We start from the raw sequence: 14,051 nt of genomic DNA, 5'->3' as shown, positions 1-14,051 counted from the left end.
ATTGACATGTGTCAATGAGAAAGTTGTGTTTAAAGTGGGTGCTGCATTTGCTCGCAGTCAATCAAAATTATTTGTTCAGTGATTCAGTGTCAGTTTGAAACTGTTACAATGTAACAAAAAGAAGTTTTGTATTGATATGTGACAGCGCATGAAACCTAGATACACCATTTCAGTCTGAAGTAAAACAGTCAGAGTGAGCAGCAGCAGGTGAAATACGTAATCTAAAATGCAAACATCAGCAGGCAAGGTTTTAGCCACCACATTTTAGGATGTGCAACATATTTTTGTTTATTGATTATCTTTGTGTAAGGGTTTGGTGTTTCCTTATTGATTATCAAAAATGTTTCCAGTATTTTTGATGTTATCCCTTCTGAGTTTTAAAAAGGCCATTTTGAATATATCCACAAGACTTTCAACCTGACCATTTGATTGTGGATGGAATGGTGGTGTATGCCTGTGGTTGATACCATTTTGTTGGCAGAAAGTGTGAAATTTGACTGAACTAATGCACTGCCATGTCGGAGACCATAGTCTCAAGGATGCCAAATCTGCTAAAAATGTTCTGATGTTTGAAAATTGTTTCTTCAAACGTGATGTGTAACATTGGAAAAATCTCAAGGAGAACGGATTGTCCATTTGTGGATCCTGTAAAATCTGTGTGGAGGTGTGACCAGGGGGAAGCTGGAACAGGCCATGAAGAAAGTGTAGATTTGCAAAGTAATTTAGCTGTTAGCTGACATTTGGAGAGAAAGAAAGAAACCTTGATAGTGAATAATACATTATTATTATTTATTCTATGAATATTTGCATCTACAGACACTGGTTTCGTCTTATGTGGGTCAAATGGTGGGAATTGGGTGTTGGTTGTGCACTTTCTGAAAATATTTAAACACTCAGTTTTCTTTTTCCTCTCTTTTTGCCGTTTCTTTTTGTTGTCCAAAAGATTCAGTTTATAATGAAATTAAATTTTAGTATTCGTATATTTTCCAGTTACTAAAGCCTATACGTCCACACATGATCATCTCCGGTCACTGGCACAAGGTAAGTCTTTTATTTGAAAATAAATTCTAATTATTTAGATTATTCGGACTACTGTTCTCATCTTGAGTTTTTTGCACAACCTTCTGGCCGATGTTATCTTTTATTTTAACAATTAAGACGCATTTTAAGAACTTGAAAGTTGACGGCATGTGATCGACCTTTACGTCGCTGACCTAGATCGGATCCCCATTTTTTTTTTTTGTGATCCAGTTGTGATGGTGTCTCTGCTTAAATTGAATTACAATCCTTCCCTCATCAGAAAACATGAGAGAGGTAAAGATAGACAGAGAGAGATACGTGAATATATATTTTGTTATTAAATGACAAATTGTTCTGAATGTTAATCTTTTCAGAAGTCTGTGTCAAACCTTTTTACCCTAGCTGCCTCAGAAATATTTTTTAAACATTTAAGAAGGATGCAAATCCAAAATCCAACTGAATTGCAGTTTTTCTTCGTTGATGAATGTTTTTTCGGTGTCGGAGAGAGAGAAAGATAAAGAGAGAAAAAGAGATTGAAAGAAAGAGGAAGGAGGAGACAGAGATACATGAATGTATATTTTTCTATTAGATTAAAACCTATACGTCCGCACATGATCATCTCTGACCTTCTTCAGGAATTTTCTGTCGAACTCTGGGATCTGCATGGAACTTAAAAACGGAGCCCTTTATTTTTCAGAATTGTCTGATGAATTCCCTGCTTCCTTTGTTCCAGCTCGTTTGATATGTTGGTTTCTATTCTCCTTATAATACAGCGTCTTATTCCAGTATCTTCTTTCTAAGAACTGTACGGTTGTGGAACTCTCTAGCCTGGTCGTTCCAAGACTAAGGTTAATAGGCATATCCTGTCTTTGTGATAATCGTGTTTCATCCTTGTTAGCTCCTTACATCAAGTGGCTTCATGTCTTGTCTCATGATTTCCAAATATATTGTTGTAGGATAGCTACCTAGCAAAAATATTAGCAGCAGCCCTTAAAGCACGTATGCAGATTAACAAGTGTGTGCATGCTTGCATCACAAGAAAAGGAGAAAAAAATATACCACGTGATCGAAGAGAGAAGCAAGTTTAGTGATAGGCAAGATGAAAAAATAAAAAAAATTAATCTACAGGGATAATATGCTCTGGTTCTGTCAGTTGTGACAAAGTAGAAATGCTAAATAATTTGCAATTGTATTCTTGGCATCGCAAGATTCTACTTATAGCCACTGGCGATAGGAACTGACCAATCAAATGGAGCCACATTCTGCTAGCAACCAATCAGAAAGCAGAATTGCCCCATAAAAATATTGAATCTTTTAGCGTTCTCGCACATAAATCTTTTATGTTATCTTTTGTTCTTTGCCTGCAAAATTATAAAGTCCAGGACCTGTACAGAATAGCTACGCATCGGAAACTCTTCTAAAATTCAACATGGCTTTCAAATCAAGACTTGGTTTTTAAAATAATTAGAAGACTATAATATTGTGTCCCTAGGAAAGGGTCCTAAAGAAATACTCAAACAGGTAGAAAGAATCTATTGTACAAGAAAGTGAATGCAAAGAAAAGGTTGTCAGTATTTTCCAACTGTTAAGGTAGGCAGTCTGTAGTTGTGTGTTGGGTCACAATACTTCCCCTTGACGTTTTTTTAATAATTAGAGGAGTCCGTTACGAGTGAATGGGTGGGTCCCCATAACAAACATCGACCCGATTTTCATGTAGATTTGGTTTTATTTTTCTTAAAATTTCAGGCAAATTTATTTATATGTGACGATTGTTTGTCACGGTTAAATGAAGACGGAGACCACTGGCCCCTGACGAGACGGGATTTAACACAAGAGGAAGACATAATCAAAATTGAGACAGATGAGAGAAGTACTTTGGTTGAAGTCATGGTGCCAACTTGCAGCTACCGGATGGGGGAGCCATATATGGGTTACGGAGTCCTCATTATTAGTAAGTGAATGAAAAATGTTTTTTCATTTTTTTTTTTTTTTTCTCATATTGCAACAATTACATAGAGTTCAATTATTCAGAGTTCGACAAGATGTACAAGGTGCCTTCAATAAGTTTCCAGACTTTTTTGTACAGGCACTTAAAATTGTCGTTGACTCTTGAAAATTCAGTATGTTATTTCTATACACCTTATGAGATGGCTAATTTTTATGATTTCAGGTTCAAATGAACAGCTACAGCAGGATTTGGAATACACCCTACTAAAGCCTGATTGCCACAATCTGGATGGGAGGACATTTTAGAAGAACGATATGCAATTAAAATTCTGTTTTAAACTTGAAAAAAATGCCACAGAAACATGTATGGAATGCGTTAGACTGCTTTTGAACCATCTTTTATGAACCGAGCATCAGTTTTTGAGTGGTATAAGAGATTCAAGGAAGGCAGAGAGTCTGTGAGGAATGATGAGAAGTGTGAGAGGAGTAAGGAAGTCAGAACACCAGAGTTGATTGGCCAAATAAAGAATTTCATGGATAAGGACCATCATGTGTCTACAGAGATAAAAAGTGCACAGTTTGGTGTTAGTGTGGGAACTATACACACAATTACTTGAGTGAATGCATCAGTCCATACTCCATCCTTGTCACAGACTATTTGACCAAGATGGGCATCAATACAGTTCCTCGCCCTCCCTGTAGTCCAGACCTTGCTCCCTGTGACTTTTGGTTATTCCCTAAACTCAAGGAGAACCTTAGAGGCTGTTATTAGATAATTGAAGAGATTAAATAAAAAAAAATATCAGTAAAACTGCCCATATATAAAAAAAGTCTGGAAATGTACTGAAGGCACCTTGTATCTTAGTGTATCTGTGTCATGGGGACGTTTTTGGAATAATGATTAAATGATAAAACGTCCCTTACATACTGAGTGTGATATATCGTCGGCTAATTTTTAAGGCACCTCCCTCAACATTCTCCTATGGATAATTAATGATATATGGTGGTCTGACAACCTCCCGAAACACTGGCTCGATCGAATCCAACATCATCCCAACCCTACCAATTATTGTCCCGTCGCTCTAACAAGTTGTATCTGTAAAACAATGGAAAGGATGGTCAATACAAGACTCATGTGGCGTTTAGAAAAATATAACATCGTCTCCAGACACCAAAGTGGATTTAGACAAAATCAAGGTATTAATGACCAACTTATTTGACTAGAAACATTCAGCCGTAATGGTCTAATAAGAAACCATCATGTGGTGTCAATCTTTTTTGATCTTGAAAAAGTGTATGACGCCATATGGAGGTATGGCATCTTGAAATATGGGAATCATATGAGAAAATAAAACAAAAAAATGAATATCAAAAGATAAACAAAACATGTTATTCACCTTGAAATTTGATGTTATTGTATTTTTGTTGAATTAATCATGACTTACTTTTTCTTCATGTTTTTTAAATATATAAAATAACTCCTGAAATTTATTGTTATTAATTTAATGGTGCATGTTTAATTCATGGTTAAAATATTTGTTTTGACTTTTCTCTTCAGTGAAAGAAATTTTATGAAAAAAACTCAAATCGTTTTCGAAATTCCCTTAATTGTATTTCCACTTTTTCGCTGTACCAAATTTTTATCGCTGCACAAAAACTTTCGATTATGTAATGGTATATTTCAAAACAACAATTCCATGGGATCAAAATCGGCTGAGATCCAATCTATGGTTTTCACAAAAAACACTATCGTTAATTTCCCTCACTCTTTATCTTTACCTAAACGTAGATTCCATGAACAAAGCTTCTTTCTTAGAACTGCACGCCTGTGGAATTATCTTCTGTTTTCCTGCTTTCCAGCTGACTACAATATGGCTGTCTTCAAGTCTAACGTAAACAAAATTTTGATGAACTGTTCTGTATAAGTTAACAAATTTACCGAATTTCCATTACTAACGATTACTATATTGTCCAATTTCTACTGTACACTCTTTAATCCTTATCCTCGAGTGGCCTCTTGGCCTTGATAAATGGTGATGCCTGTGTAAAAAAAAAAAAAAAAAAAAATCGGAATCGTACTTGATATCTGAATCGTTAATCAACATTTTACTGGAATTGGAATCTGAAAAATATAGGGATCATCCCAACACTAAATTATATATTGTAAAAGATCTATTTTTTATGTATGAAAAAAGTTTGTTTGAAATGTTCAAATAAAGTTTGTAATCTAATTGAAAAAAAAAACAAAAAAAAAACGCCTTGTTTTTTATTAAAAATAAAACTAGCAATTGACATTTAACTTAAAACATTGCTGGGGATAATTTTTTTGCATACACCGCCATGCTCACAGCTTCACAGAAGCAATGGGGATGCCAGAGTAAAACAATACCAATTACTTTTATATATACACAATAAACAATGTTTGAAACAAACTACATAAACTTCTTTGATTTTTTTTTTCAGATGATTCCGGAGAAATGAAATATATGACTTTGTGGCTGCCGCCGCGTTACATCACACTCTACATGTATGCCGCGTACGTTTCGTATGTGGGCCTCATCCTTTTGTTTAGTGCCCTCAAACGGTTACTTACGGCTACTCATGGGACCTTTCTGCGAGACCAGGTCAGTCACATTGAGTGAACACGCCAGCACACATGCACATCCATATATATTTGTGTATCTATAAATATGCACACATGCACACGCACAAACACACACTTTAAAGGAGAGCAAATATACACACACACACAAATACTTGGATATTTGTACCTTTTCATCTGGTAATTATCTCTAAAGATGGGGGAAAGGAATTGTTCCTATGGTAACTTGGATTTTGTTCAAGTATGCATTGAATTTTTCTCCAGAAACCCATACAAAAATTTTTCCTATTTACAATGCCTCCCCACGGGACAGAGTTAGACACCAGGGTCATTTTTTAACGCAGAGAAAAGGAACAAAAATAAAAATTGTCTCAGTCGTGAAGGATATCTCCTCCACTGACAGAGAACAAGAAATTGAAGTGGAGCATCTAAAGAACAGATACTACACTGTGATCTTGTCCCAAAGTATGCATTGAATTTTTCTCCAGAAACCCGTACAAAATTTTTTTTTTGCTCTGAAAATAACATTACAATATAACTCTTTGAGACCAGGTCAGCCATATTGAGTGAACACGCCAACATACATGCACATGCGAGTTTGTGTGTCTATATTTATAGACATGCATACACACACACACACGCATTTATTTATTAGAAGAGAGCAAAGATACATTGTTTTTGTAAACATATTAACTGTTTTCTGTTCTGTTAATCGGTATAGTTTTCCCTGAATAATTTTTTTATTCTACCTCATCGATTTTCATGATTCTTGGATTTTTTTTCCTATTTGACACGCAACGATTGCATAGGTACCATTTGCTTTACTTGAAAATCAGTATTTTTTTTTGTTTTATAGTATAGAAGCAGTTAGATTTATTGTGTAATAAAGGACACCGTTAAAGAGAGATGAGGTCATTTCCAATAACATGAGTCAGTATTTTTACAAACATATATACACGAATACATTGATGTCTTTTAAAATTATGTAATAATAACATTGGAAATCTGGGAAAAAGAAGATATATATATATGTATATATATAGTAATTTATAATATAATATTATATATATATTATATATATATTATATTATATATATATAAGCAACAAGAAAAAGACTCATATATATGTATATATATATATATATATATATATATATATAGTAATTTATAAAATATATATGGCGATTAAGCTACACTGCCTAGCTCTAAAACAGATCCTTTGTTTGATAAAATGCATGCCCATTGGCTGGTTAGGAAGGGGCGCGGTGGATACTAGAAAGCTGATTGGCCAACTAGTAATCCTCAACATGTATAAAAACAAGAAGCAACGACAGAATTCGCGCATAAGCCTGACGAATCCTATAGTTGGATGAAACACAGAATATTCAGTGTAGCTTAATCGCCATATATACTTTATAAATTACTAACTAGCTCTACCTACGTATTGAGCACTTTTGAAGTAAATACTTAAAGTTTACGCATAAATCTATACTTTCGTATAGTAAATTTATGTGAATAAATGAAATAGTTATATATATATATATATATATACATATTATAATTGAAAAATGCGAGCATGAAAAGTAATATGGCTAAGCTTAAACATGGAAAAGTAAAGGACTAGTTGTTAAAACTGGAAAAGAAAAGGATAAGATATTCTAGTAAAAAATATAATAAATTTATTACTTAAAATATTGCAGCATTAAGAATTGATTATATAATGTTATAAATGAATAAAAAAAATTTTTTAAAGCTGCAATATTGCAAGTTATAAATTTATTATATTTTTTACTAGAATATCTTGTCCTTTTCTTTTCCACTTTTAACAACTAGTCCTTTACTTTTTCATGTTTAAGCTTAACCATATACTTTTCATGCTTGCATTTTTCTATTGTAATCCATGATTTTTCCAGGCTTCCAGTAAATTCATTTGTTCTTTGTTTAATTTCAGTCTTATTTTTTTGTCCCCATAAACATAACATACACATATGTAATAACAATGTACGGCACTCGTCTGCTTTCAATAAAATCCCCCCTAATTATCTCCCTTTTATTCTCTCGGTTTCACTTGTTACCTTCTCTTTTCGCGAGAGTGGTGAATTGGTAGCAACAGTAGTCGCTGAAGCGCCGTGGTTGCTATGGAAACCAGTCATAAAAAAACGTTGACCACCGTATATGATTTTGAACACCAGTAAATTCATCATAACTTTTGTTTTACTGAACGAAAATTGAAAATCTTTTTTTTTTTCACAATATAGCTGAGACAGTGATCTATGAAACTGTAATAATTGTTTGAAAAACACATATGTAATAACAATGTACGGCACTCGTCTGCTTTCAATAAAATACCCTCAATTATCTCCCTTTCATGCTTTCATTAGTGAATGAGTAGCAACATTAATCACTGAAGCGACGTGGTTGCTATGGAAACCACTCATAAAAAAACGTTGCTCACTTTGTAATAGTTTTCTACGATCTTGAACACCAGAAAATTTATCATAACTTTTGTTTTACTGAACAAAAATTTTTTTTCACAATATAACTGAGAAGTGGATCTATAAACTGTAATAATTGTTTGAAATTTGTTCGGAAAATGAGTGAGCGGTGAAGCTTTAAAGCAGTTCTAAATGACTAAAATTGACACTTGACCATATATTCAAACACTACTGTGTTTGAATGATATATATATATATATATATATATATATATATATATATATATATATATATATATTACATGCCTTGATGTTATGAAGTTTTTATCTGGCAATTATCTCTGAATATGCAGGAGGGAGGCATTTGTATGATAAGTTGGATTTTGTTCATGTACACTGAACTTTTTATCGAAACAGGTGTAAGATTTTTTTTTTTTCTCCAAAATTGACCTTAACACAATATGATACTACTCTGGTCTGTAATTTATTTATACCTATATTGTAATTTTTAAAATTTAAAAAAGAAGTTCTTTAAAGATGTTAGATATTGAGCTTTATCCTGCTTTGAAAATTCTCGCAGGAATTGATCTAAACTATATACAATAATTTTTTTATAATGTCACTTAGTATATAAAAGAATTCCTTTTTTTTATAATGTCACTTACTATATACATACATAAATATATACACAAGCACTAGGAGTTTTCTATATGATCTAATTTGAAAGTATATACTTTCAAATTAAATCTAATAGAAAACTCACAAAGAGTTAGCGACAATGATCAATCATTAACTTGCAAATATAGTAGCTCAATATTTATTGGAATAAAGCTTATATATATATATATATATATATATATATATATATATATATATAATAAATTGTTAATATTTATTGAAAACAAATATATGGCTCACTCCTCTCCAAAAACAAATAAGGAGAGAGGTGAATTACAAGTTAACTGAATCTTTGAAAAAAGAACAACCATTGGCTGCTGAAAACAAGAACGGGAATAATAAAGAATCTGATTGGTTAACTAGCAAACTTAATCCTATATATATATATATATATATATATATATATATTAAAACGTCGTAATATCAGTTCCATGCATTAACCTGACGATTCCTCCTGAGAAAGAAATGCAGAAAATTCATGTGTAGCTTAATTGCCATATATACTTTTATAACTTCATATATTGACGATTTAAACAACTTTTCAAATTGGGTTCAAAATAAAAGGTATACACAAAGGTATTATAATTTTTACAGCTATTTCAAGGCAGTGTTTATTTTAAATCGTACAATAAACTGTAGAAAAGCTTCATAAAACAAGGCCCTTTTCCGAAGAAAATTTTTATAGGTAGCCTAAAAAAAAAATTACAATGTTCCTGCTCTAAAATGCTACAAATTTCATTACAGACACACACACTAATCCTAACACGGTTCTTTAGAGACATGTGTATGTTTTTTCTTCATTTGTGAACTGGTTTCTTTTGTGGAAAGCAACCATTTATTAAGTCGCCTGATGAGGACTTCTGGTTTTAACTTAGCACCATTTGTCCAAAACATTAGCATGTATAGTGTTGCGACCATGTAAATTTGTTTATATTGATAAAATTATATCTTGTGCTTTCGTTTATTGAGCACTCTTAATAACCTTGTTAAATTCATTAGTTATCACTCTTGAATACCTTTACCCTGGTGTGTGTGTGTGTGTGTATGTATATCTCATAGTTCTTTACAGCTGTTTCAAGCAATGTTTATTTCGAGTTATACAATAAGTCAAATTTTTTAAACACGGAACTGTCTTCAGAACAAAGTTTTTGTGTGTTAAACCCAGCAACCACAAATAATCAGCAACAAAAAAAAAAGCTACAAATTTCACCAAAATTAAAACAAAAATTGAAAGAATATATATATATATATATATATATATATATATATATATATATATTCGTCGTCATGTCCTGGCTGCTTTCAGTCAGTCTGTGCTGAGACTTTTTTTTGTAAGTATTCTTGCGACTTTTTTTGCCTGCTTATTTTTCTTTCTTTCGCTCTTTGCCTCTTCAGAGCTTCTTGATTATAGCGTTGAGAGTGAGACTATTTCTTTGACATCCATTCAGCCAACAGAAACAGATTTGTCATATCTTCATAAATGCAAATAAAATTGTCTTTCAATAGATTTCACCCAACTCAAGACATGTTTTTTCTTTTAAGATGAGAATAGAATAGGTAATGTCGGCATAGTGTTGTATAAATCTGTTTAAAACAGGTCTAAACAATGACATATCCTGAATAAGATGAGGACAAAAGAGGATTGGAGCTCAGACGAGCACTTGTCATGAAAATAACGCTAAAGCAGAGACAGGCTCGCAATGTCTCTTCTGTGGGAAAAAGAAAAGGGTATCCCCTACTAGGTTATGAAGTCTATTTTGAACTCTCTACTGGTAGGACAAGTGTTTCTAGCAGCTCCTGCCCAAATATGGCAACAATAGTCCATCCTTGGATCTACCTGGCTCTTACGGTTGTTTTTTCTTTTGATGAGATAAGAATAAAATAGGTGATGTCGACATAGTGTTGTATCTGTTTAAAACCAGTTTTAAAAATGACATATCCTGAATTATAATCTCTAACCCAGTCATGTTTTTTTTTTTTTTTTATAAAATGAGGTTAAATGGAGATTGGAGCTCAGACGAGCACTTGCCATGAAAATAACGATAGAGCAGAGACAAGGCCTGCAATGTCATTTCTGTGGCAAAGAGGTTGCAGGAAAGAGAAGAGAACATCCCCGACTAGGCTATGAAATCTATTTTGAACTCTGTCAAGGCAGGACAAGTGCTTCTAGCAACTCCTGCCCAGATGTGGCAACAATACTCCATCCTGTGCTGATGCTCTATCTCAAGCATTGAGCACTTTTTTTTTTTTTTTTTCAGGATAGGATTAAATCATTCAATATAATATATCGGTAATTATCATTCTGAAACTAGAAGATGTATTTCTTTCACACTCATAGTATTTTATTCATATGTGAATGTAGTATGCCTTACACATGTTTTGCTGAATAGCAGAAATTAATGAAACAACTCATTAGAGACAAATGTGTTCCTCAGGAAAAAAAAAAACAGCTGGAGAGTTTTTTTTTTTCTTGGAATAAAAATATGGTGAGGGGGGGGGAAATGTTGGTAAAAAGAAATCTTTTAATGTTTATAAAATCATAAAAATGAAAATAATTTTTAATAATTTTATGAGTATATAAACACCCTTCTGGGGGGGGGGGACCCTCCCAAAAGACATTGGATTCACCACACAAGGAGCTATTATTTTATAGCACCATATATATATATATATATGATAAATGAATAGATACATCCTTTAAAAAAAAATAAGGGTTGACACATTCACATATATATATATTTGGCATAATCATGTTGACACACCGGTTCCTGTTGGATCACCGAAGTTAAGCTATGTCAAATCTGGTCAGTACCAGATGGGTGACCATTTGGGACTTCCAGGTGCTGTATGTCCTCTCCTCTTATCTCGGCATAGTTTCCAGGTGTCTTGGACTTTTCCTTGCCACTGGACTCAAGCAGTGCCGATTCAGGAGAGGTGTGGTTGGTGATTGTGCAACCCTTGCTTCACAATTACATGTGCAGCTGCCCCTACAAGGGGCATCCTATGTCTTTCGAGATTGAACAGCGGAATTGCATACATATATATATATATATATATATATATATATATATGAATAACAATAGCTCTTTAAAAATGCTAAGGTAGTGAAAAATAGATTATTAGCATTTTGAAGTTGTTTAATATTGCTAATAAAAATGACAGCAAAAGTATTGGGATGATTAATCGGAATGGAAAAATTTGTCTCCATTTTCCGATGCCCCAAACGATTCCTTTAATTATATTTTTCATTTGATTTTGTTTTCAAAAATGTCTTTCGCTGTTACCAGTAATAAAATAAATATTTATTGATTTAAACTTCCAGTTAGACTAAAATCTATAGATCACCCCCACCCACCCTCACAAATGTATTTTTACGGTTGAGAAAATGTTTTTTTTTTTTTACATGGAGGTCACCACTTATCAAGGCCCGAAGGCCACTCAGGGATAAGAGTTATTGCGTGTACAGTAATCAATGAGATAGTATTGTAGTAATCATTAGTATTGGAGATTTGATAGTGTCTTACTTAAGAGGGCGGTTTGTCAGGAATTTGTTTATGTTGGACTTGAAGACATCCAAGTTGTAGTCAGGTGGGAAACATGCAAACGGAAGAGAGTTCCATAGTCGTGCACTTGTGAGAAAGAAGCTTTATTCATGGAATCTACGTTTTGATTTAGGCACAGATAAAGAGTGGGGAAAATTATTGACAGTAGTTTAAGCCAGATGTGAAAGATTGGCATGCATTTGTGTGCGTTTAAGATGTCTTTATACTAGTGTAATTGGGACAAAATAACCATTTCATAGTAAAATATGTAAAGATTTATAAAGAATCGGAATTGATAAGTGTATCAGAATCGGGAAATTAGTACAAAATCGGTAATTGTATCGGGATCCGGAAAAATATTGGAATCGTCCCGTCACTAATATATATATATATATATATATATATATCTCAATCTGTTTCTCTTGGTGTCATATATGTTGTTTTTTCTTTTAGTAGCCCTGAATATCTTTTATTTAGTTATTATTTGTTTTTTTTCTAGATAAAGTTGAATATTATTAGTAGTAGTTATCGCTAGTATTTTCTTTATTTTGTTTGTTGTCTTTTTTTCATTCTTTTCTCTGACCGAAACGTGCTGATTGGTCAGTCCTGATTAGAAAAATCTGAATGCATTCCTAATAATTTAATAATGAGCAGTTTTTTTTAATTCTTTTTTTTTTTTTTTTTTTTTTAAATTGTATTTTTATTATAGTTTCATGTCTCCATTTGATGAGAAATAAAAACATTGTTTTCGGATAGCAAACACAATAATAATTATTTAGTTGGAATTCATTATTGACAATGATTATTGTTTTATTAATTTTATTTATTGCGGACCATTACCCTCATCTTTTTCTTGGTTGTTTCACGACGTTTCGGCCAGCTAGAAATGGATGGTCGAAATATTTATTTAAAACAAATAAATATCGTTTTATTTTACATAATGTTCCGTTGTCATTTAGTACATATATATTAAAGTTATTTTATTTTAAACTCAAAACAATGCTTGGAGGACTTTAAAAAATATCTTTATATATCTACCTTTCTTTCGCTATCTCACTATCTCTCTCTCTCTCTATATATATATATATATATATATATATAAGGAGACATAAGGAGAGAGAGAAACATACTCCTGGGAACATATACCCGAACAAACAGTTGGGAATGACAACTACACTATTCACTATGACTACATAATCCCTACTGCTACATATCTTGAAAACGCAGCTGTTAAACCAGATATAGTGATTTGGGACAGAGCAAACAAAAAAGCGACCGTAATAGAGGTCAGTGTACCCAATGATACAGGGCTTAACAGAGTTGAGAGGGAAAAGATAACAAAGTATCAAGGACTTATGTATGATATGAAACGAAATTGGAAATTAAAAGACGTTTCAATTATACCAGTCATCATAGGAGTAACTGGGCTTATGAAAAAGAACTTTAAAAAGTACATAGCAAGCATACCCGGTGAACTAAGTGCAAGTGAAATACAAACGATTGCACTGAAAGGGACGGCTATAATCCTGAAAAGATCTCTTGGTTGGACTCACTAAAATAGGGGTAAATGTCAGACATCTGGTTGGATGTCCCATCCCCTAGAAGAAAAAGTTTAAGAAAAATGAAAAAAAAAAAACAAATAGAGAGGGAGAGAGAGAGAGAGACATGCATATATATTATTCCTTAATTGGAATTCATTTTTGAGATGAGCATTATATATATTAATTTTTTTTTATTTCGGACTATTATTCTCATCTTTATTAGTTGTTGTTTTCATCTTTATTGGTTGTTGTTTTTCACGACGTTTCGCCAACTATTCCTCTAGCCT

At 32.8% G+C, this 14,051-nt stretch overlaps 1 protein-coding gene across 4 annotated transcripts in view; it reads left to right on the top strand.

The window, feature by feature from the left end:
* The window catches only part of LOC145266528 (uncharacterized), a 91,629-nt gene that overhangs the window by 63,953 nt on the left and 13,625 nt on the right, over positions 1-14,051 (top strand). For 2 of the 4 annotated variants that reach the window (XM_080122288.1, XM_080122286.1), the window contains exons 7-9: positions 991-1,041; positions 2,767-2,971; positions 5,431-5,591. In XM_080122288.1, the coding sequence (XP_079978414.1) occupies positions 991-1,041; positions 2,767-2,971; positions 5,431-5,591 (417 nt within the window). Of the gene's footprint in view, positions 1-972; positions 1,042-2,766; positions 2,972-5,430; positions 5,592-14,051 lie in introns of all 4 variants that reach the window. The other 2 variants (XM_080122287.1, XM_080122285.1) reach the window with 1 other exon arrangement.

The sequence above is a fragment of the Euprymna scolopes genome, chromosome 41 (genome assembly GCF_053919585.1).
Source record: "Euprymna scolopes isolate OS-2025 chromosome 41, ASM5391958v1, whole genome shotgun sequence".
In the NCBI taxonomy this organism is placed as follows: domain Eukaryota; kingdom Metazoa; phylum Mollusca; class Cephalopoda; order Sepiida; family Sepiolidae; genus Euprymna; species Euprymna scolopes.
This window is presented reverse-complemented; position numbering and strand designations above follow the sequence as displayed.